Genomic DNA, 24,082 nt, shown 5'->3' with positions numbered 1-24,082 from the left:
AGACCACCTTGGAACTCTGACAAAGAAAACAGCCCAGAGACTATTTTCTATGCCAACTCAATAGCTTTAAACTAAACAAGAAGATCCTAGATACTTTTTAAAGTTTTTATGGCGCAACTATACAACATCTGCTAACATACGGAATAACTTGTTGGCAAGGCAACGCTTCATCTAAACTGTTGCGACGTCTAGAAAACATCATAAAAAGGGCATCGAAAGTTACACTCACAACATGACCACACTTAAATATTTAAAGGAACTTTTTGAACAAAAGTGTCTAAAAATAATTGAAAAAATCTTGGAAGACAACGGCTACCCGCTCCATCAGAATTATGTCAAGTCGTCACGAAGTGGGCGACTGCTGTCAATCAAAACAAGAACAGAGCAGTACAAAAACTCGTTCGTACCTCACTCGGTCAGACTATATCAACGCCACTCATTGATCAGGAAACATGAAAAGGACCAAGATGTCTGTGTGTAGTCGCTGAATGAACTTTTTATGTTGTGTCTATTTATGTGTATGTTTCTGTTGTGTTGTCTTTATATGAGAAAAAAGTCCTTGTAACCATAACGAATTTCCATAAGGATCAATAAAGCAGTCTTAGTCTTAGACACTATGGAACCGGCAGTTAAAAATAATTAGCTAAAAATATAATTTTCTGCATGTTTTTTTTTAGTTTAAATGTAAATAACAAAATCTATACCAGATTTGTTATGAGTAAAATCTCAAAACAAAGACAGAACACTAAGAACTCACAATCAGTACTCTTTATATACCTGGTAATGGTTTGTACAACTGTGGGTTTACACATTATACCCCAATAACGTTTCTTAATCTCTCTCTACTGTCTCTACACAAATATGTCCACCTAGCTCCTTCATCTATCCACTAGGTCTCCTCTGGATAAGTAGGCTAAGTAAGAAGCTGCTAGTCGTTTAGGTCACACGAAACCTACTTAGGTTGGTTTGCCTATAAAAGTGTGTTTTTTTTGTGTGTGGTTGCATGGAATTGCTTGCCTCATTTACCAGCCTTCACTCTATCAAATTTAGATCTTAATTTTACAGTTGAAAGTTGTCTACATAATTTTAAAAACAATCTTCATCCTGTATTCAAACTAAAATGTGTCTAGAAGACAAAAGAAAGCATCGGTGGCCATGTTATTACTGTAGAACTATAGCGTTGTTTGTCTAGACATTAAAACCACCTGACAGCTAAGCGAGTCTGTGCCTCGTTTTCAATCATTTATCGTAAGCTTTATTTTTCATACTTAGTAGCCCCGTAGAAAAAAAAACAACAACAACGTTATAGGATTTGTGCTGTCAGTCTGCACGTCTGTCAAGTTTAAACTTGAAAAACTAAAAGAAAAAAAAAAACTTTTGACAATCTAAATTCGCCAATCGTTTGTTTTATGCTTGAAACAGTTTTTTTTTCTAAAACTTTAGATTTTTTTTTCTTTTTAATTGATTGTGAAATTTTTTTTTTTTTTTTTTTGTAAAGCCGACCATAATAGTTGAAAACAAATATGTAAAAGTTTCTCGACACAGTTACCAGATGTTTAGTGTTCACATCTTTTCATTGCGTGAGTGAAGTATGAAATTAATCTGTGTTCTGTAATTTATAGATAGACCTCATGCACTTTTATTTGAAGAAAAAACTTAAGGGGGCTTCCACCTTTCAGAAATATAACATTTTAAACAAAATATACATATTAGTGAAAGAATTTAAGAAAATAAGATTTTATATTTACCATTTGTAAGTCTATGGAACTCATCGGGACAGATGGACCTTATGTAGTAGCTTGTGGGGCCACCGTTCTAGGCCCCGCGCCTTAAAGGGAATCGTTTGTCCCCGTCAGCCCCGCGTAGAAATATTCGTGGTCCTGATATAACACTCGCCCAGGGCCCCGCGCAATACAAAGACCGCCTCTATATGGGAACTAACAATTATCTTCTAGTTTTTGTTACTACTGAGTATCAGTACTATATCTTTTACATATGGCCGTCCCCATGCTAGGGATAAAAACATTATTTCTTTGGTTGAGTTTACTCTATTATTTGAATCTAAAGTAAGAATTGATTTCATTGCTTTCCCAAATAGGAGATGCTTTTAGATTTATTGATAGTGAAGCTTGAAACGGATGTGGGCCTCCATGCACACGACCTCACGGGACTGTAGACACATACAACTTCACACCTTTGCTATCCTTTAGTCTGTTGGACCGTTGGGGCACCACACGTGATCTGCCGACCATCGTCTTTCCCTTGACTAGAGTCTTTTTCCATTATTCACATCGGTTTTTATGTAGGCCTATGCTTCTTCTTCTTTTCCCTGGTACTGTTCTCTGCAGGAAGGTCTTTTCGAGCGGCGAGGACCTCGTAATATGGCTATACAGTTTAACTTTATGTTTTCTGAGTGTGACCAACAGATCAACGTGTAAACAACCATCACTAAATAGACCCCCCCCCCCCCCACTATTTTCAAACAGTTCATGTTAGGCACTGTATAAATATTACATCTGCCTGGAGAAAAAATGTCTGTGAGTGACTAAATGCAGGGAGGTCGCCTAACATCATTCAAATATACATATTTCATTCTTCATCTGAACAGTGGCGTAGCAAGGTATCTGTGGGCCCGGGTTCAAGAATATGTTGGTGGGCTCCCGGCAAATTTAGTGTGTAAAATCTCGAGTAGTCTGTATGTATCGGTGCGTTTTTTTATGGTAATAAAGTTATTACGTTTGATTCGTCTATGAAATCGTTAAATAATAGTGTCTCAAAGCGTGTATAACTTGTAACAAGATGAAGCGTCTAACTCTAAACTAGTCCAAAAGATGTTGCAATAAACAGACATATTTTTTCTAGTTCTAGTTTCCCATTATACACAATTTCATTCTAGGTGTCAAACTATTAAACATTGATAAAAACAATAATCTAGTTCTATGTAAATCAGTTAAAAGTAAATAGATCTCACAGTAATTTACTAAAATGTTATTTTTCTGACCTTTTGATAAGGAAAAGTCCAAAATAAGTGCATCTGTTTCAAAAATTTTGTCTGTTTCTCGCTTCATGAAAAGAACAACTTGTTTTGTGTTATAAAAAAGCAAAAATAAATGACAGTTTTCAGACCTTGCGATTTATAGGGAAGATGATGTAAAGGTCATCTGTTCTTGTGGCCAACGGTTACAAAGTTGTCATGTGGCCAGCACAACGACCAACCGCCTTTACTTTTCCCGAACTACTGTCAGGTACCCATGAATGTTGGATAAACTTAAGGACGCCCTAAAAATCCCGAATCTCAAAACCCGAGTCTTCTCCGGCATTCGAACTAGAGACTCCTTGGTTCAGAAACCAAGCGCTTCACCACTCAGTCATCAACCTCCCCCCCCCACCCCCCCAGTGTCATTAAATTTCTTAAAGAATGTTTTAATCAATCGCAAATTCGAGAATGGCCGTTCTTCTGTCACAAGCAAAGTGAGAAATAACATGCACGCTGTGAAAATGTTTAGAAAATTTGATGATAAAATATTTAAAAAAATGGCCAAATCTCGTACTGAACACAGTCTTAATATGACTTTTCTTGAAGGCTTTTTAAAGAATTGTATTTCTGAACAATATTTGCTTGGCAATACCATCTGGGTAGGATGAGACTAGAAGCATGGAGGCATCATTTAATTCTTTGTCGTGTACACTGGAAATGATACTGAGCAATGACGACTATGCCTATACAATCTGTCAAGTAACTGAGAAACAATGACATCGATAGTTCGGTAAAGTTTTGAAAGTCTCTGCATCTTGAATTATTTCTTTACTGTAGTCAGCGGTAGGCTCATTAAACATTCCAAGATCCAGCTACTTCAGAAACTTCATTTTTACACTCTCCGAAGCCATTTGTCAAATGACTTACTTGATTCTAGATCTTCTCCAGTTGACGCAAAGCTTTATGTAGATCTTGCTGCTTAGTTTTGCCACAACGTTGGTTGCGCTTACAGTTTTGTACTGGACTGTACACAGAACAAGAGTATCGAATGTTTCTAAGTTTCCCCGAAGTGCTGCAGCTTCCAGGAGTTCTTTGGGAAGTATAGCATCGTTAGTACATCAAATGTCTGAATGTGATGCGTAGGCCTATGTGTTTTTGTTAAAGCGTTGAGTGATCGCTATGGCACTGTCCACTCATATTAGAGGCAGCATCATAACCTTGACCTTGCATTTTATTTCATGAATACGGTGATTTTTTTATTTCTTGGGGTAAGTATTCATGGAATTCTGCATACTTCTAGTTCTCACAATTATGAAATCCTTTCAATGGTTTTATTAACGTAAGTATAAGAAACAAACGTCACCACCAGCAGTGTGATTAGGACTAGCCATCATTACAACAGACCTGATGAAGGCAGTGCCTAACAGTAAATAGGTCCAAGCCGCTAGTGCACAGACTCGGACTGAAATTACGGGTTACGTTTAGTTAATATTAAGTTCGGTATAAAATTTTGCATTTTGAAATCACATTTTTTCCCTTTCTTTTGTGTCATTCCTAGGGGTTATATGGGCCCCAGTTGGTCGTTAGTCGTGGGCCTAAGTGCAATGAATCCTTTTGCGCCTTGCTTTGGTCCAATATCTTCTTATTTTCAAATATTATTATCAATCTACATTCTTGTGCAAGAGGAGAATATTGTAGATTACTTTGTTATTTGATATGTTATACTCATTTATACTTATAGTGGTGATGGTGATACTACACATAAGTGCAGCTGTGAAGGGAGACAATCAAAACAAATACAGAACGGCTGGTAAGTAAGCTACAGTTACCTACCTTACACAGAACCTGGCCATTTAATTTAATTTATATCTCTCTTGCTATTTAGAATATATTTATGTATAATTCTTTTTTGGCATCTCAAAAATTCGGACAACCTGGACTTAACACACATTCATTTCACATTTGAAGTCTCATAATTTTAATGTATACTACTCTATTTCGCATTAATTTTACATTTAATAAAAGAGTTTATATATAACTCTAATTCGTAACTCTTTTAAAGGGTTCAGGGAAGAAGAAATAGTATTATTTCCCCTTTCCCGCTACTATTCAACTTTGCCTTCGTTGGTGGTGGTTTTATAGTAGCAGATATAATTGTGATATATAATTATCTCTTTTTTTTGTGCCATGTTGTCACGTGACTCACGAGCAAGAGTTTCAGTGGACATAATCTTCCATAGTTCCATTGTCCTAGTACTTCTAATCGGCATAGAGTCTGAAATTGTTTCAGACAATCCAGAATGTCATCACCAATGTAAAATCTTTGCTGGAGACAGTGGCGTAGCTAGGGTGGGGGAGGGAGGGGGAAAATTTGAATCTCCTCGGGCCCCCACTTAGAGGTCCCCCAATTGAGTGTAAGGTTTGATGTCATCAATCAGTCGTTCTTAGGTTTGATGTCATCAGTCAGTCCTTCTAAGGCAGCGGTTCTCAACCTTTTAAGCTCGGCGACCCCTTTTAACTATCCTCGACTCTGCCGCCCCCCCCCCCCCCCCGCCGCACATACACACAGCAATAGAAGAATAAATAAAAACAATCCTTTTTTTCGATTGTCTTTGGCGACCCCTGGCAAATCGTCAAATACCCCCAAGGGGGTCGCGACAGAGATCAGACAGTATTTCCAAGTTTTTATGCCATCTAGTCCATTATAGCGACATGTCTGTGTCGGAACTTAGTGGTAATTAACTTAACCCTAGCAAAGAAGAATTAAATTGTACTGCTCTATTGCTTTAGTCTCACAAATTGAACTAAATGTATACATTTCACGCTCTTTATTTTTTTAACTTGAAAAGTTGATGGAAATTTCCAGCCCAAAGTAAGTCGATTTTAATTGGATCAAGAACGCGCATTGAACTTATCAATATTTTCTTGACATTACACAAACTTAACAAGAAATTAAACAAATTTAAAATGACATGAAACAAAATTAACATAAATGTAATAATACACTGTTTTTTTTAATCAGTAGGCAATAATACATTATTCCTCTGTATTGAAATCAAATACTACCTTAGCATTTTGAAAGGCACTCTTAGTTTCATCCACGTGTTTCCATAGAAACAGCCAATTTATTTTTTGGAGTTTACTCCTTTTATTTTTGTGAGGAAAAATTGTTTTTGATTGATGCCGATCTCAAGCCATTGCGTACAAGTTCTGTTCCTGTTTTCCCATCTTAAGTCTCTGCGTACAAGTTGTTCCTGTTTTCCCAGCTCAAGCCTCTGCTTACTATTTCTGTCAAAGTTTTCTTTAAAACATTTGTGTCAATATTTAAATAACTCCATCATCAACGATAACCTCTTGCCAAAGTTTTCTTTTCCTGGTGATACATTCACTGATCACTTTGATAATTAGACCAACACGACGATCTAGTGCGTCCAGGTGACGTTCCCAGAGTATGGGAGCCAATGGGTCAGCCTTTAGCGACTCTTGAAGCACGTGACTTAGACTGTCCGGTCCATTGTAAAGTTTGATCAGTTTAGCCAGAGTGGACAGACGAATCAAACAACATTGACGCACGGGAGCTAGACAAGACATGCAGTCGTATTTAGATTTACCAAACCTGAGAAAAACAAGTCAAAGTTACTCTGTCATATAGCTAGCTCTACATATACAATAGAGATAGTTGGCATTGTTCCGTTATTTATCTATTGAAAGTTTCATACCTAATATAAATATTGTGGGCGAGTGGTAAAACACTTAGCTTCTGAACCAGAGGTTCCCGGGTTCGAATCCTGGTGAAGATTGAGAATTTTACTTTCGGGTTCCAGCTCTAATGGGTACCTGCCCTAGTTGGGGAAAAGTAAATGCGATTGGTCGTTGTGCTGGCCACATGACAATGATGACATCCTCCTTAACCGTGGGCCAAAGAAACAGATGGCCTTTACATCATCTGCCCCATAGATCGCAAGGTCTGAAAGGAGACTTAACGTTACTTTCTTTTACCCTAGCTCTTTTGTGAACAGTTTGTTAAAGGGGAAATGTAAGAGAGGGTTTCAATGAGCCCTCGAGTGCATTCTTATGGTAGTAGATCTACACCTATAATAATAGTATCTAGATATCTAGTCTCTAGATCTAAATATATATATCTTGATCAAAAGGGCAACGCAACTCGTCAAACACAGACAAGTTACATTTGGAATTAAATATCATTGAAGATCTCTAATTGAGATCCACAAGCCCACACTCTTCTCAGCCAGAAGTCCATTTTAACGAAACTGAACCTGCTATATGCGTGTATTTCCTATTAAAATTAATAATCAAAAAGTATATTCTGATCATAGCACTATTATTTCAATAAAAATTGTCATTTGTTTGTAACTTATAATAAACAAAAGTAAAAGTACAATTATTTACAGACACACATTTTTGAGGAAAAGGATTTTCTATTTGTATTATTATATTGATTTTCGATATAGTAAAGTTAAGTAACCTTTTCAGACCTTGAGATTTGGGAAGACATGCAAAGGTCACTGTTCCTATAGCCGACGGTTAATGACTTTGCCACGTGGCCAGCACAGCGTCCAAACGTCTTTAAATTCCATAAAATAATGTCAGGTACCAATTAGAGTTGGGTGGACGCCGGGGCGTTCTAAAAATCTCGAAATTCAAAATCCCAGTCTTCACCGATATTCAAAGCCGAGACCCATCGACTAGGAAGCCAAACGCTTTACCACTCAGTCATCCACTCAAATTTTCAATATAGGCTTTCAAATACAAGAACTTAACTAATAATTAACAATGCATTAACTAAGAAAGAGTGAAGTGTCTTTATACCCGCGTCCATGGTCGTAATGAAGTAGAAATGTGTCAGCACCAAACTGTGAGAAGAATTCCACGTTATGACGGTCCATGTTACCTAGTAGGCAAGAAACACAAACACTGTATTGTTATATGTAATCAATAAATAGGTCTGTGTAATACATGGTCATACTTTGAATTGAACTAAATATAAGAAGTAATCAGTCGAGAAATATAGTGGTGTAGTTAAATCCATTTTAAATCTGATGCCCCATTCGTCACCCCAATAGGTCGTCTCTGAGTGGGTCGTTGTACATTTAGGTCTATACAGGAACTATTTAATGGGACCCATAAGACTTGACGACATTTGTTATAGATAAGTAATGGCAACCTAATTCGACCTGCGGGCCATTTTAATTTCCGACACTCATGTCTCGGGCCAAATTAATGAAAAGATACAAAAACGAAATGAAATTAACCTGAAACTAGGCCTATAAGAAGCCCTTGGATCTAATAGGCCTACTTACATTAATTAATGACCTATCTGAAGTATATTTTTTACGCGCCCGAATTAAGCCCGGTTGATGTGGCCCGCGGCAGTATTTTGAGCATCACTGCTATAGTTACTGAGATCATTGTTAGAAAGCTTATATCAACTCTCTCAGTCTGTCTGTCTATCTGTCTGGAAAGAGTTTGAACATTTTTTTCCGATTTCCCATTCTCTGATCAAGTTGAAACTTTGCACAATTATACATTGTACCTGGCAAGACGTAAATCAATAAAAAAAACAAGGTTACAAAAGACAGTTTGTGTGGAAACACAAACTCAAAATCGGCCCCCGAAGAGGTCCACCTAGGCAGGCTTCAATATTTTCAGAAAGAACATCCAAATGAAATTATATCAAAGACAAATGAGAGATAAGAATGGAGAAAGAAGGTTAACAGATCTTGTGTAGTGCCCCAACGGTCCCGCAGATCAAAGGATAGGTGTAAGTGAATGTAAAGTTAGATGTGAACCTGGCCTAACTAGTTCCCCTTTTAGACCATCTGTTTTTATGGCCTACGGTTAGCGAGGGTGTCATGTAGCCAGCACAACGACCAACCGCCTATACTTTTCCCCAACTAATGTCAGGTATCCATTAGAGCTGAGTGGACTCAGAGGCGCCCAAAGATTCCAAAGTTGAAAATCCCAGTCTTCACCAGGATTCGAACCCGGGACCCCCGGTTCGGAAGGCAAGCGCTTTACTGCTCAGCCACCGCGCCTCCCCTGGCCTAACTGATGTCTTATAATTGATCGAATTGTTTTGAAAAGGCTCAATTTCTTATCGAATCCTAAAAAAAAAAAAAAAAAAAAAATATTCCGCAATAAAAAAAATGTTCTGAAAAATGAAATTTATAAAATTACTATTCATTTTAAATTAGGTACAACTTATAATGCATACTAATTAGCTTTTTCTCTTTAAAAAACTGCTTGCATAACTGATTTTAAAAATTAGATTTTTCGCTTTCAGAAAAAAAAAAGTTGCCGTTGCATCAGAACTTTGAATGATCTAAAATATTGTGATGTCGGATTTTCAATATCTTTTCTAGTTTACGAGATCTAAACGGGACGGACGGACAGACGGACAGACATTTCGCATAAAACTAATAGCGTCTTTTCCCCTTTCGGGGGCCGCTAAAAAACAATTAGTTAATTATTAATTGGTGTCTAACTATTTAGGTTGATTTTGAAAAAAGGGGAATAACTGATGCTTAATGACAGATGTGTATATATATGGATTTAATCCCCTTATTACGTTTTGACACATTTTTTCTCCTCCTCCCATTGTGGGATCAAGTTAAAACTTTGCATAATTATTCATAGTCGATGACAATACACGAATCCATCAAAAAAATGACCTAATTATTAATCACTTAATACTAATTGAACTAAATACTGCCATTTTCAGATAAATGACAGTAATTAGCGCTTCTTTCCCTTAGATAAGCTTTGTTTTAAATAAAGTATTTTTTTCTTTTTCTTGTTCTAATTCTATATTTGTTGTGGTTGAAGTATCTCGATTGAAAACCGCCGACAAATTTCTACTCTCACTGACAACCAGATTTACTAACCTATCAGAAAGTCGAAAACTGAGGTGTCCATAAAATCGAGAAGTCGGCGACCTTTAAACTCAGACTGTCCTTTAACACTGGTCTCACAGTACTCTTCATTAGTTTCCCAACCTTGCTGCAGGAACATAATAACAATATGAATGTATCGTTTCCTTATCAAACAAATACAATAACGTCCTACGCCTCCAAGTCAATTCATCCACCTACTTTGAGTTTCATATTATAGCTTCTTGACCAAGGATGGTGTAGATTAGCACTGGCTGAGTGGAAGCTTCTAGATGGCAAAAATGCTGATATGGATCCTTGTATCCCATCTGGTTGTCCACACACAGCGAAGGCCGGATCACAAAAATTCTTACATTTTCCATAAAAACAAACATTGCCAACTAAATGATAAGAAATAGGATGAAAAAAAAAGGTGTTATTCACACCGTAGAAGAGTGTTTCCCAAAGTGTGGTACGCGTACAACCAGAGGTACGGGAAGAGTTTGAAAGGGTTACCCGTTGCTCCTTATTAGTCGTAATGATTAATTTTAAATCACATATTTATTATTTTTTTATTTTATCCTTTTATAAACTCGTAATCGGTTTTCGCTTGTATTTAATTCCTAGACTAAATTGTAATCTACTTCTCTTCTCGGTTACTATCTCTTTGTTTTCTCTTACCTGGTGACCTATATACGGTATTGGTCAGTGTCTCTTCTCCAACTTGTTGGATATCTCTTGTTATATTCAAGATTCGTCCAATAGTAGGAGGTGCTCGATAAAACCCAAGCACCCTTAGGATCATGGAATTAAATAAATATCATTAATTAGCTTTTCAATTCTAATCATTTTAAAGTGGTTGATATGTATTATTATAGCATTTGCAACAGATAATATCTAATATACAAATCTCCTTATATAGTATACAATTCTCCCGATCAAATGTATCTTTCCTCTAATGTTATAAATGATTCTCCTAATATTGTACATTTGTCCTTTCTGAAACAATGAAGAAGTATTTGAATACTTGAATACACATTATCAAATGTTTCAACTCTACACCTATACCTATAGGGCTATACCATCACTTTTTCTCTTTCTGAATACATCAGAGTAAAGAGCTATTAGTAAACAAGTTTCAGTAAAAGGTAAATATCCCCCGTGGGGCCTATCTTAAGTCTGCCACAGACACAAACAATAAATAATGAACAAAAAAAAAAGGTGACATTTCCTTACATTCCCTTTGGGTCAGGGGAATGGAGTTCGAATCTCACATGTTTTGTCGTCTATAAAAAGAAAATGGAAAATACACTTGGATCCAAATATTGTAGAAGTCTCAGCCAGTCAGTTCATATCTAGTATTGAAACAAAAAGACTCACTTATCTAAGTGAAAGGCAGCAATCTCTGAGATGTGTCTTTCCATTTCACTAAAGTAATACAAATCATCGGAAGTCTCAGCATCTCTGGCCATCCTGCACGTTTTAAAAGTGACACATCGAACGAATGTATAATCCAATACATTTTTTTTGTTTGGGATCAAAATGGCATACAATTTCAAAAGAAAAAATAATAATTTTACCTCATAGGTTTAAATACTCCTTTGCCACCATCGTCTAAAGTCAGAATAAGAACCAACTGACTACTTTGGCGATTGATCTCTGTAACAGGTAATGTTTTAAAAAAATCGATTCCTACTATATGTTCAAATAAAATAATAACCTAAACATTTCTATTTTATTTGATAATTGTGTCATAACTTTGCGTGGGGGCGGCCATATGCAAAAGAGTTACTACTGATACTCAGCAATAAGAAAAATGTTTGTTGCAAGCTGTATATCAAAAGCTCAGCCTAGTTCATATTATTTCTGTACACATTTGTATGCAAACATTCTTTTGTTTGGTTATATAGTACGGTGTCTATAAAGTGTCTTTGCACGAATAACTTAAGCATTTCTCGAGGGTGTTGTTAAAATAATTTGTTTCAATTATGTTTTTTTACTCATTAAAAAAAAATTGCTCTTTGCATTTCTTACCTGCTTTCACCACAGGTCTCGAGTTTAAATCTTTAAGAAGCTCATTAAGTAACTGGTGGTCAGCTGGGTTGTATAAATAGAACTGATTAATGTCTCGTTGAAACAACAGCCAAGTCTCATTTCTGAGGACAGAGAAACACAAAGTCCAATGCACATAGACATTTTTTACGAGTTTTCTGAGATTTTATTGGGTTAAAAGAACTAGTATTTCTTTTCATTATATCGAATTTCAGACATTTCCAATTTACTCAGCGGCATTACATCGTTATATTATATTTTACTGTCAGAAAGCTCTATTTTCTAGCATGTTCTACAGTTAATTTTATATCTGAAAATAAATGACATAAAAAATACAAATATTATATGACATATTAGTTAAAAAAAAAGGGCCAAATTAGAACACAAACGATACAGCAAATATCACAGCACAGAAAAGGAAATGATCAGACATCTGAACTAGGCTGAAAGTTTTGATTGGTTGCTTGCAGCAAATATTGATACACACTTGCCGTTCTTTTAGACAGAGCAGCTGCCTGGCGAGTGGGCGGGGGGGTACTGTGTGGGTGTTATCGTTCCGACTATCTGATTTCTATGAAACGATCCGTAGTAGTTTCGCTCTACTTTCTAGCCACATTATATAACATATAACATTCTCATTATATAACATATAACATTCTTAAAACCATTGCCTTTTGTGACGGTACGCACCGGAACGGCGTACCGGCACCTTTTTCAATGTGGGGAAAAAATATTACTTTTCTTGTATTTTAACTTTAATTTTAATTAATTTATTAGTAGTAAAAAGTTAGGCAATCCATCACTGAGTACCAAAAAAAAAGCACTGCTTAAAAGTAATATAAAATTAACAACTACAATGGATTGAGTATACATTTCTTTAGAGGCATAATATGACAATTCTATGTATTCAATGTGTACAAACTAACAACCCTTCTATGTTTAAATACTCGGCCATTCGTTTTCCCTCTTTTCTTCTCTCTTTAAGCCTGGACAGAAACACGTGATAATGTTCACGCTTATTCAGTTGATAGATGGAGTTGATGATGTCTGCTCTTTCTGTGTATTCTTGTATGAACATGTCTGCTTCTGGTACACTCTGCTTTGATCTACTCCCTCGGTTGTTCTTCACATTTGGGCTTTCAAGATTCATCTGTTGATAAAAAGCTATACATGACTACAACTCATCAAGCAAAGCATAACTTTGGAATTTCTTGGACATTTAAAATGCAGATACTGTTATATCTTCTGAGTGCACATTATCTAAACAAAGTGAAACACATTAAAGTTTTGATAAGCACCACAAAAATATTCTTGTCTTCTCTAATTGAAATAGAAGCCTTACATGGCGTCGTTGATTATGTCATACTACAACATGGGTTTAGTGACTCTACATCCAAGAGTGGCTCCAGATATTGCAATGGCTTAGAAATAATAATTGAATCATTTAATTATTCTAATTGAAATCAAAGAGTTAGTATACACATAGACAAGTAAGAGTGAACGATAATATTCAATTTCATACCAAAAACACATAAATATCTTGATAACAAACTGAAAACTAAAAGAAACTACCCAGCTTATTGTTTTTGGCTGAATACTTCAAACAGAACTAGAGAGTGGTAAAAATCTCCAGCAACTGAAGTTTAATTAAAATTGCATAATTACCTCCCCTGCATTGTTAGTTAAACTAGAACAGTGATTCCCAAAGTAGGGGTCTACGAAGACTAATAAAGGTTCAGCGAAAGTGAAAAAAAAAAAAATTGGGTGTCTATGACATGTCCATGGGGGTCTACGGTAATAGATTTCATTTAAGCAGGTCATGACTTTCATTTTTACATCCCATTAACGTAATTCTTTCATACATTAATATATGAATTGTAACTTATTTAATCCTTTAAATATTTATCCTGCTTTTCAAACAAAAAGTTGTATTTAATTTCAATACTTATTTAAATAGCTTCATTTCGTCTACGTGTCACGTATGTTTAACTAATGAAATGTAGACTGTACAAGGTTGGCTATTTAGAATTGGGATTCATACCTTCCTTATCAAACTAGCGGTTGTCTAAATGACTTTTTATAACGATATGATACCATTACGCTGGAGGATCTACTGAGACAATGCCACATTGACAAAATAGATAGATATTTGAACACCTTGCAAACACTAAAAAAAAAGTTCTGAATAGGCCCACAAAATCTCTGTTCGACATCATAAAGACAAAATGATTGTTTGTGAGCGTCTTACAAGATTGTCCACTTTTACCAAAATTCGGAAAACACTGTTACATTTCTATGTGTATTAATGTTTATATATGTGGTGTGTGTGTGTGTTTGTTTTCTTGTAGTCTCCCTTTTTCTTCTGTTCAGTATGTTCACGTGTTCACAGTTTTCTCTTAAGTGTGTTATTAGTGTGTATTAGACTCACGGTTGTATTTTTCTTCTCCTGTTCACGTCAATAAAAATGGAGTGTAACTTTGAAACATCAGGGTTGTTATTGTATTGTGATGATTAATAATAAAATACTCTGAAAGACACAAAGATAAAGGCACATTCCTCGTCCCATATGCTAGGACAAATTTGTACAAATACTCCTTCTTCCCTAGTGCTATTAGAGCATGGAATGGGTTGCCTGAGCTAGCCAGGAAAACCAGTGACTTGGCAGAATTTAAGTCATTGGTTAATATGCATGACTAAATGCCTGACGCGTAGGACGTAATCATCTTCTTTTTTGAAGTAAAGTCTGTATTATATAAGATAAGATAATATAACACACTATAGACTTAGACTTAGGTCCTCCCGCGCCGTTCGGCGCATTGGGCGGCAAGCTGTCTCCATAATGATCTGTCACTGGCAATGTCTGAAGCCTCTTCCCATCTGGTGTCCACTGTTCTGAGGTCCTCCATGAAGGTGTGTCGCCAGGTAATACGAGGACGTCCCTGTTTGCGCTTTTACCAGCCGTTGTAGTTTTAAAAACAGTTTTACACAAACCAACATCTGATATTATTAAAATAATTTCTTTAAGCAACAATACGGTTGAAAGGGCACATCAGTTGCATGAGTTATCACATTTCTTTGCAAACGACATATATACAGTTTGGATCAGCGATGTCACAGGCTCTGACAGGGTGTAGTTCTGTGTGATGCAAACTGCTTAAGGGTCGCCGGCTTCTTATTTTTTCTCATTTCCCATATTTGGGTATAGTTGCAAGGCAGAAGAGTTTTGAATGTATTTTCTACTTCTTTTAGACGAGTAGCAAGCCAAGTTTAATGATTCCCTCCTGCTCGTAGCTTACTGGTTTATGTGCCAGTTATTCTCCTACGCCCCCTTCTCCTGTAAGTGAAAACAGTTCCTCGGAACTGAAGTCTAAAATCTGGTGTGGCGTCAAGATTGTTTCTAGACTTTGATTTTATTGCAACCTTATAAGGAAATCCTACTGTGCACAGACAGGTTGTAGGAAACTGAAGTAAAATAACGTTATTTGTTTTGAAATATTTTGGAACTCTTCAGACAAACTCAACCAGAATTCCCGTAATGGTTGATCTATGAATATTTATTTCAATATAAAGTCAGGATCTAGATCAGTTCAAAGTTCATAGTGATGGTGTTATAATTGTTTTCCCTTACCGAGCAGAACCAATAACATTAAATGTTATACCATTGTCTGCATTCACATTAGAATTCACGTGTAGACCTACTCGTTCAAGTTCGTGCGACACTGTTTCCGGCCTCACAGAACACTAGGGTTCAGCGGATCACAGTTTGGGAAACACTGATTTAAACAATTCCCACAACCTTGACAACATTTTTTATACGTGACACGTTTAAATAAGAAACAAATATATATATATATATGTATATATACGATTACAAATTACTAGCACGATTACAATCACGGGTAACACAGAAGTTCAGTTAACGACTACTACATATATATATATACTCCATATATATTCCTCGTCCCATATGCTAGGACAAATTTGTACAAATACTCCTTCTTCCCTAGTGCTATTAGAGCACTAATTGCTCTGAGTTGCCTGAGCTAGCCAGGAAAACCAGTGACTTGGCAGAATTTAAGTCATTGGTTAACATGCATGACTAAATGCATGACGCGTAGGACGTAATCATCTTCTTTTTTGAAGTAACGTCTGTATTATATAAGATAAGATATATGTATATATATATATATATATATATATATATATATATACTAGACATATGTTACCCGCGACCCGCGGGTCTTTATTTGCGCATTACTTTCGATATAGTCACTGAGAGTGTTTTGTAAGCAATTAAACGAAATAATAATGTAATAAGTAAAGCGAATGTGTCAATGTTAAAATAGTGTGAATAATGCTATCAAATCAAAATAGCTAATAGGCTTAAATCCATTTTTTTTTAATTAAAACATTTGCTTTTGAATAATCTAGTGGATTGGATTTAGATGTATGTTAAACGTAGCTAATGATCCTTTCACGTTATTTCAGTTTCGCTACGAAAATAAAATTAGTTTTGCGAAAATGGTTTACCCAAAGTCGATCCATTCTTATCTATTAAAAACGAAAAGAGCGATAGCTTTGTTAAATAAATGGGATTATAAAGTGAACAATTAAACGAAATAATTTTTAGTACGCGATTCATGAATGAATATAGATCTAGGCCTATCTCAACTCGGCTTCGCAGCTTTCGTAAGCGAATGTAGCTTTAGAAAACCAAATTTGAATGTTTTTTTGATCAAAATATGAAATGAATGGACTTTAATTAATATATTTATGTGTTAAAGTATAAAACTATCTGTGCGAAGAGAAGTTTTATCATCTTAGAGTTGGATTAGAGTTTTAGATCTAGGGATGGGATTATAAAGTAAACAATTAAACGAAATAATTTTTAGTACGCGATTCATGAATGAATATAGATCTAGGCCTTTAACTCGGCTTCGCAGCTTTCGTAGATGAATGTAGCTTTAGAAAACCAAATTTGAATGTTTATTTGATCAAAATATGAAATGAATGGACTTTAATTAATATGTTTATGTGTTAAAGTATAAAACTATCTGTGCGAAGAGAAGTTTTATCATCTTAGAGTTGAATTAGAGTTTTAGATCTAGGGATGGGATTATAAAGTAAACAATTAAACGAATTAATATTTAGAACGCGATTCATTACTGAATTGTCTAATGAAAGAATGTTCGTCAGGAAATCTGTAATCACAGATATAAGGAACTAATTAATGTAAAAAATGCTTTTGAAACACAAAATTGAAGGTTAATTTTATTATATAATGAAATCAATGGATCTTCTTTTGTCTTTTCATGTGTCAAAGTGAAAAACTATCTGCGCAAAGTGTATTTCTTAAAATTAGATCTAGGTCTAAATCCTTTCTATCTTTTCTCATGTCAACATTGTAGACATGGCCTAGATCCATAAAATACTATAGCTGTAATAGAGTCGGACAACTTTATTTTTTTTGAGGGTCTTACATTTGTTTTAGGGCTACAATACATTCACTAAGGTCTAAGTTGGTACCCAAGGAACATTCCTGCCTAGTTTTATCAAGATTGGTCAAGCGGTTTTGATGTCTATAAGTAACATACATACATACATACATACATACATACATACATACCCCTCACATTCTACTTTATAATATATATATATATATATATATATATATATATATATATATATATATATATATATATATCATGGGCTTAGCCAGGGGGGGGGGTTCTTGGGGTTCAATGGCGGGGAGTCTAAATTTTTTCCATTAACTCCAGGAAGAACCTATTCTAGGGCACAATAAACGTCTTTGTCAGGACTGAGTTCTGGTCAGCCTGGGTCTCCTGTTTACTGTAGAGGAGAAGGGGGGCAATTCAGGTTGTTGATTTCAAAATCTGTTATTGTTTTGGGTTGTTTTTATTTTGGTGAGATGTTTTGTGGAACACAATGTAACTCATGATAAGGCAGAGTGTGTTTTTTTGTTCCTAGTCCAGGACAGTTGGACTTTTTTTGGATATTGGATATATATAGTCTAAGTGTAGACTCTAACTATTTTTCTGTATTATAGTGCAAATAATGTAATTAAACATGTTCTATGTCGGTAAAGTGGCATTCTGAATCTTATTTTGTCCTTGTATGTGTCATTATGGTATTGCCCAGGACTTGGGTACATTTAGCATGACACATACATATATTTAGAGAGAAAATGAGTTTTGACATTTTGGGGGCCTGTCCAAAACAACTACATGCGATGGATGCATCAATCTCCCGTGAAGTATCTGCTGTATCCAGACAGCATATATCTCTGAGTACTGCAACCTGAAGTATCTGCTGCACCCAGACAGCGTATATCTCTGAGTACAGTAACCTGAAGTATCTGCTGCACCCAGACAGCGCATATCTCCGAGTGAATGAAAGAGTCAAGACCATAAGGAGCGGAAACTCGTCATCTGTATTTTAGGCTGTTACTATCTAATAATAATGATTTAACATGCCGAATGTGTTCACTATTAGCAAGTAATAGTAGCACCCCTTCGTACGTCTAAACATAAGTGTATATGCATGGCCAATTTCGTTCCTCATAATTGGATTACCAATACGCTCATTCCTTGGATTATACTGAAGAAGCTGCTGCTGGATCTCATACTTATATGAATTTAACTTTTGTGGTACATTCTATTTGGATTATACTGAAGAAGCTACTGCTGGATATAATACTTATATGAATTTAACTTTTGTGGTACATTCTATTTGGATTATACTGAAGAAGCTACTGCTGGATATAATACTTATATGAATTTAACTTTTGTGATACATTCCAAGTACCGGTACCGCGCGTAGGTATAAAGCCATGTTGGGATTACCTGTTGGATTATCTATTTGAAATAGACTAAGAGAAATCACATTATTGGATAACCTTGGACTACATTATTGGATAACCTTGGACTATTGTCTTTAACCTGTTGGAGTACCAGTGAACAACATTAGTAGGAGCAGAGGTATTAGTATTATTTTAATTTTGCTTTAATTGTTTTTGTATGTATATCATTTTGTGAGGTAATATTGTAATAAAGGACACTGCTGTAGGAAAATGTCAGAGTTTATACCTCGTCCATTTGAAGAGATAGTAGCCCAGGCTCAGATGTTGGGGTTTAAGGGCAAAACGTTAAAGAAATTTATAGAGGCCCAACAGAAAATTGACTTAGATAGACTGACAAGGGAATCGGAGGAGAGAAGACATATAAGAGAGATGGAGGACAAACAACTAGCAAGACAACATGAAATGGATAAAAAAGACATGACAGTTAACGACAACCCCCAACAGAATAAACAGTTAGACAAAAACCTAAAATGCATGACAGACAACGAGGACTTGTTATTCTACTTAGAACTGTTCGAAACGACTGCTACTGCTAACGACATACCCAAGACAAGATGGCCACTTGTCCTCACTCACAAGTTAAATGAAAAACTAAAATTGTTTATGATACAAACAAAACTGATACATAACACTGACTATGATTTTGTTAAGGGGGAGCTCCTAAAACAAGCCCACCTCACAGAAGAAGCCTGCCGAACACTGTGGCATGAACTTTCTCCAAAGACGGACGATATGAAAGATTTTTATGTCCATTTGAAAAGGACATTTGACAACTGGCTTAAAACATCACAAACCCCAATGACAGTAGACGGTATAATTGACCTTATAATGAGAGACAGACTTTACAGTGTGCTATCTTCTGAGGCCCTGAAAGATATTTTGCTACGAAAGCCTACTTCAGCCCAAGAGGTCTTAGACTGTATTGATCAATTTAGAGATGCCACGAAAGGCTCCACACATATTGTAAAGGGAAGTAACATAGTAACTAGTAACGATATCCCATATGTAGCTTTTGGTTAGTGATGGGAACTAAACTAAATTTTTTTAGTTAAACTAAAACTAAGTTTGAACTAAAAAAAAAAGTAATTAAACTTTTAGTTAACCACAAATTGAAAAAATTAGTTAAACTAAACTAAAAAACTTTAGTTAAACTTTTACTAACTATTTTGACCTTTTTTAAGGACGAAACAGCCAAACATGAAAAATATAAAGTATAAAGCACAACCAATCCCTTCGGCAAAATATAATAAACCTTTGTGCATATGAAAAAAGATTTAAATGTCTTTATGGGATAGATGTAGATCTTAATAGAATCACTAGAATTATACTATTATACTATTATAGAAAGAAATTAGAAGTAATTGTCGAAGTTCTAATATAAGTATTATAAGTTACCTTTTAGAAGTAATGATAAAACTGCATGTTGACTCTCTAACTAACTCTAGATTCTAGAATATTCTGGATCTAATATCTTCTACAAACGAAATGATCAGAAATATAATATGGATCTAGAATTAGATCTAGCTACTAGAGTAACTAGACCTAGATCAAATAATTAATATATATTTTAATCTAAAAATAGGCCTACTAGTTACTACTATCTTATCTTATATAATACAGACGTTACTTCAAAAAAGAAGATGATTACGTCCTACGCGTCATGCATTTAGTCATGCATATTAACCAATGACTTAAATTCTGCCAAGTCACTGGCCTTCCTGGCTAGCTCAGGCAACCCATTCCATGCTCTAATAGCACTAGGGAAGAAGGAGTATTTGTACAAATTTGTCCTAGCATATGGGACGAGGAATGTGCCTTTATCTTTGTGTCTTTCAGAGTATTTTATTAAATTTTGTTTTTGTATTTGTAGATTATGGTTCAGTGTTTTATGTATGATTGCTACTTTACTTTTGAGCCTTCTGTCCTGAAGGCTTTCTAAATTTAGTGATTTTACTAAAGGTGTTACTCTAGTCAAATGTGAATATTCGTTTGTTATGAATCGCACTGCTCTATTTTGTGTCTGTTCTAGTTTCTTAATGTTTTCTTGAGTTGAGGGGTCCCAAACAGAGGATGCATATTCTATTATTGGCCTAACCAAGGTTAAATAACATTTTAGTTTTATGTTCTTATTTGATTTATAGAAATTTCTTTTAATAAATCCTAATGCTTTGTTTGATTTTTTTGTAGTTTCATCAATATGTGGATTCCATGACAGTTTTTCATTTATTATAACACCTAGGTATTTTGCGTTTTTAGTCTGTGTTACTGGTTTGCCATGAATAAGATAAGTGGAATTAATTTGTTTTAGTTTTTTTGTTACTCTTAACAACTGACATTTTTCTGGGTGGAAAGACATGCTCCAATTTGATTCCCATTTCTGTAATTCATCTAATTCTCTTTGTAAAATATCTGTGTCTTGTGTTGTTTTTATTGTTCTATATATTATGCAATCGTCTGCAAATAATCTGACTTTTGTTCCTGAACTAATGCAATTTGGTAAATCATTTATGTAAATTAAAAATAGTAGTGGACCCAAGACTGTTCCTTGAGGTACACCTGAGTTTACTGTTATTGGTGTTGATTTAGAGCCATTTATTATTACAGTTTGTTCTCTCCCTATCAGAAAGTCTCTAATCCACTGATGCAGTGGACCATTAATGCCGAAATATTTTAATTTTTTAAGCAAACTATGGTGGTGAACTTTGTCAAAAGCCTTAGAAAAATCTAGTAAGATAGCATCTATTTGTTCACTATTATCTAAACCTTTTGAAAAATCATCAATTAGTCCTATTAGTTGTGTTTCACATGATCTATATTTCCTAAAGCCATGTTGGTATGGTGTGAGGACATTATGTTTGTCTAAGTGGTTTATGATGTTGCTACATATTATGTGTTCTAGCATTTTACATGTGATGCTGGTAAGTGATACTGGTCTGTAGTTTCCTGGGTCAGATTTTTCTCCTTTTTTAAATAGGGGGGTGACATTAGCTTCTTTCCAGTCCTTTGGTACTCTGCCCTGGTTAAGTGAAGCCTGAAAGAGTATTTTGAACACTGGGGCTAGCTCATTACTACTACTAGATCTAAAATCTAGATATAATCTAGTCTAGTAGATATCTTAGTAACTCTAGATCTAGAGATTTTAGATTATTAAAATTATAACTAGGTATGGGCATTTAGATCTATATACTCTAGTAGATAATACTAGATCTAATAGATCTAGATAGTAGATATAATTATAAGTATAATTAACTATAATTATAATAAAAGTAGATCATAGATGTAGATCTAGAATCTAGTCTAGATTTAGTTAATTTAGTATTAGATCTAGTATAGTGACGACTATTATTAGTATTATAGATCTATCATCTATGCATCTTAGATCTTAGTATAATAAGTAATTGTTATCAGGTCAGGAGGCACTAGACCTTTTTCTGCTAAACAGATATTTTTTTTAACCGGTAGGTTGGTGGTAACTCTACCGTGTGGGTCCGATCTGTGCACTCCGGTCTGCGACCAAAGGGCGGCCTTCGCCTGGGCGATCAGACCGCACAAGTAAACTAAACTAGCTAACTAAAAGGAAAACAGCCAACTAAAATTTATAAAATAAACTATATACACTTTATTTACATTGACACAAAAAACAGTAATAAAACAAATATACCCACTACAAAACAATAAACCACTCAAATAACCTAAATTACCCTAACACTAAACAGTAAGCTACTAGCGGCAGAAAAACAGAACTACAGCAGACAGGCAGAACAGGAATTACAGCAGGCAGTCCACACAGAACAACACTAAATAAAAACTTTCTAAATCACTGCTTGGTCACACAGACCAGCTAATCAAGCACTGACCAGCGGTCAACACCGGAAAAAGGGACAAGACACTACATCAGTGGTTCCCAAACTTTTTGTCTCGTAGACCCCTTGCCATTTTTTCTTGCTTTCGGTAGACCCCCTACTTCACTTGTATTGAATTTTTGCAAATTCATCAAAACATTTTTAAAACAAATTTCTAACTGTTGTGAGTTAAAGAGTGAAAACCTAATTTAAAGCTACACCTAGCATATGTCATAGAGATCTTGTTTTTTTATAGATAAAATTCTAATTTAAATTAAAATAACAATTTATATTTATTACTGGAATCACCAAACACATTGGAATTTTTTTTTTTTTGCACCTCTATTATCCGTTGCTAGGGAAAATATGTTTCATGTAGGAATGTGTTGTTCTATGAAGTAGTCCTCAAACATTAAATAGTAATCAATCAATTAATTAGCCTTATGTATCATTTTAAAAGTTTTCGCAAAGAGCGGTTTCTTATGTATTTTTTGATCTTTCACGTCTGGCTCAAATATTGGGTGCACAGAACTGTTTTCACTAACAAGAGAAGGTGTGAAGGTACCTAGTGAGTTACCTAAACCAGTAAGCTTTCGGCAGGAAGGGCTAATTAGACTTGGCCTGCAGCCCACCTGAATCAGATGTCCTTAAGGTCTGAGAACGTCCAGTTCCCTATTATAGGACCTCTTGACCAAGGAAAGGCTTTTATCCATGGCCAGGATGAGGCATCGGCTCTTCACCAATTCCTCTGTCCGAAGTCCCGCCTTATCCGAAGTGATCATGTATTCACGACCCCCTTGAGCCCCGTACGAGTTCCCTCTCCCGTGCGAGGCCGGAGGCCGAGCCGCGTGGGGCCCTTCGTATGCCTATAATGTCCCACCGAACCCGTGCGAGGGTCCATCACAGCGCGTATGGCCCCCATTAGGGAACGAATCGATGGGGGGTTGGACAGGTTAGCGAGCCTTTGTTACATCCCTACCACGTGCAGTGTACAATCTCTCGATCGTACATGTGGTAGCCCACTGAGAGCTATGTGTGCTACCGTACTTTGCCTATTCAACTCCCTTGGCGGACGTTTCCACAGGAGGGCCACGCTGAGGCGACGGTAGCTGGAGTTTTCTCCGTTTGCAGCCCACCTAGCAGAAGGAAAACTGAATTCAAACTGTGCTGCCTTGCAGCTATACCCGAACATGGGAAAGGTTTCGTGGGTCAACCCTGTTAAAAATAAGGAGCCGGCGACCTTAAATTTAGGCAGTAGCACACAGCACTACACTCTTTCAGAGCCTACGACACCTCTGATCCCAAACTGTATATATGTCGTTTGGAAAGAATTACAAAAGAAGCTTTTGATTTTATAACTTATGCCACAGATGTGACCTTTAACTGTATTGTTGCTTAAAGAAATTCATTTAATAATATCAGATAGATTTATAGATTTGTG

At 35.7% G+C, this 24,082-nt stretch overlaps 1 protein-coding gene across 3 annotated transcripts in view; it reads right to left on the bottom strand.

The window, feature by feature from the left end:
• Nucleotides 1-5,972: 5,972 nt before the first annotated feature.
• The window catches only part of LOC106074849 (extracellular serine/threonine protein CG31145-like), a 35,319-nt gene continuing 17,209 nt past the window's right edge, over nt 5,973-24,082 (bottom strand). For 2 of the 3 annotated variants that reach the window (XM_056020699.1, XM_056020698.1), the window contains exons 3-11: nt 12,849-13,069; nt 11,902-12,023; nt 11,448-11,526; nt 11,248-11,340; nt 10,549-10,661; nt 10,090-10,268; nt 9,883-9,997; nt 7,808-7,889; nt 5,973-6,593 (exon numbers count right to left, since the gene is read on the bottom strand). In XM_056020699.1, the coding sequence (XP_055876674.1) occupies nt 6,302-6,593; nt 7,808-7,889; nt 9,883-9,997; nt 10,090-10,268; nt 10,549-10,661; nt 11,248-11,340; nt 11,448-11,526; nt 11,902-12,023; nt 12,849-13,069 (1,296 nt within the window). In that variant the 3' untranslated portion in view covers nt 5,973-6,301. The remainder of the gene's footprint in view (nt 6,594-7,807; nt 7,890-9,882; nt 9,998-10,089; nt 10,269-10,548; nt 10,662-11,247; nt 11,341-11,447; nt 11,527-11,901; nt 12,024-12,848; nt 13,070-24,082) is intronic. The other variant, XM_056020700.1, reaches the window with a different exon arrangement.

Source organism: Biomphalaria glabrata, chromosome 2 (genome assembly GCF_947242115.1).
Source record: "Biomphalaria glabrata chromosome 2, xgBioGlab47.1, whole genome shotgun sequence".
NCBI lineage: Eukaryota > Metazoa > Mollusca > Gastropoda > Planorbidae > Biomphalaria > Biomphalaria glabrata.
The sequence above is the reverse complement of the archived record's forward strand: the minus strand, read 5'-3'. Positions and strand labels throughout refer to the sequence as shown.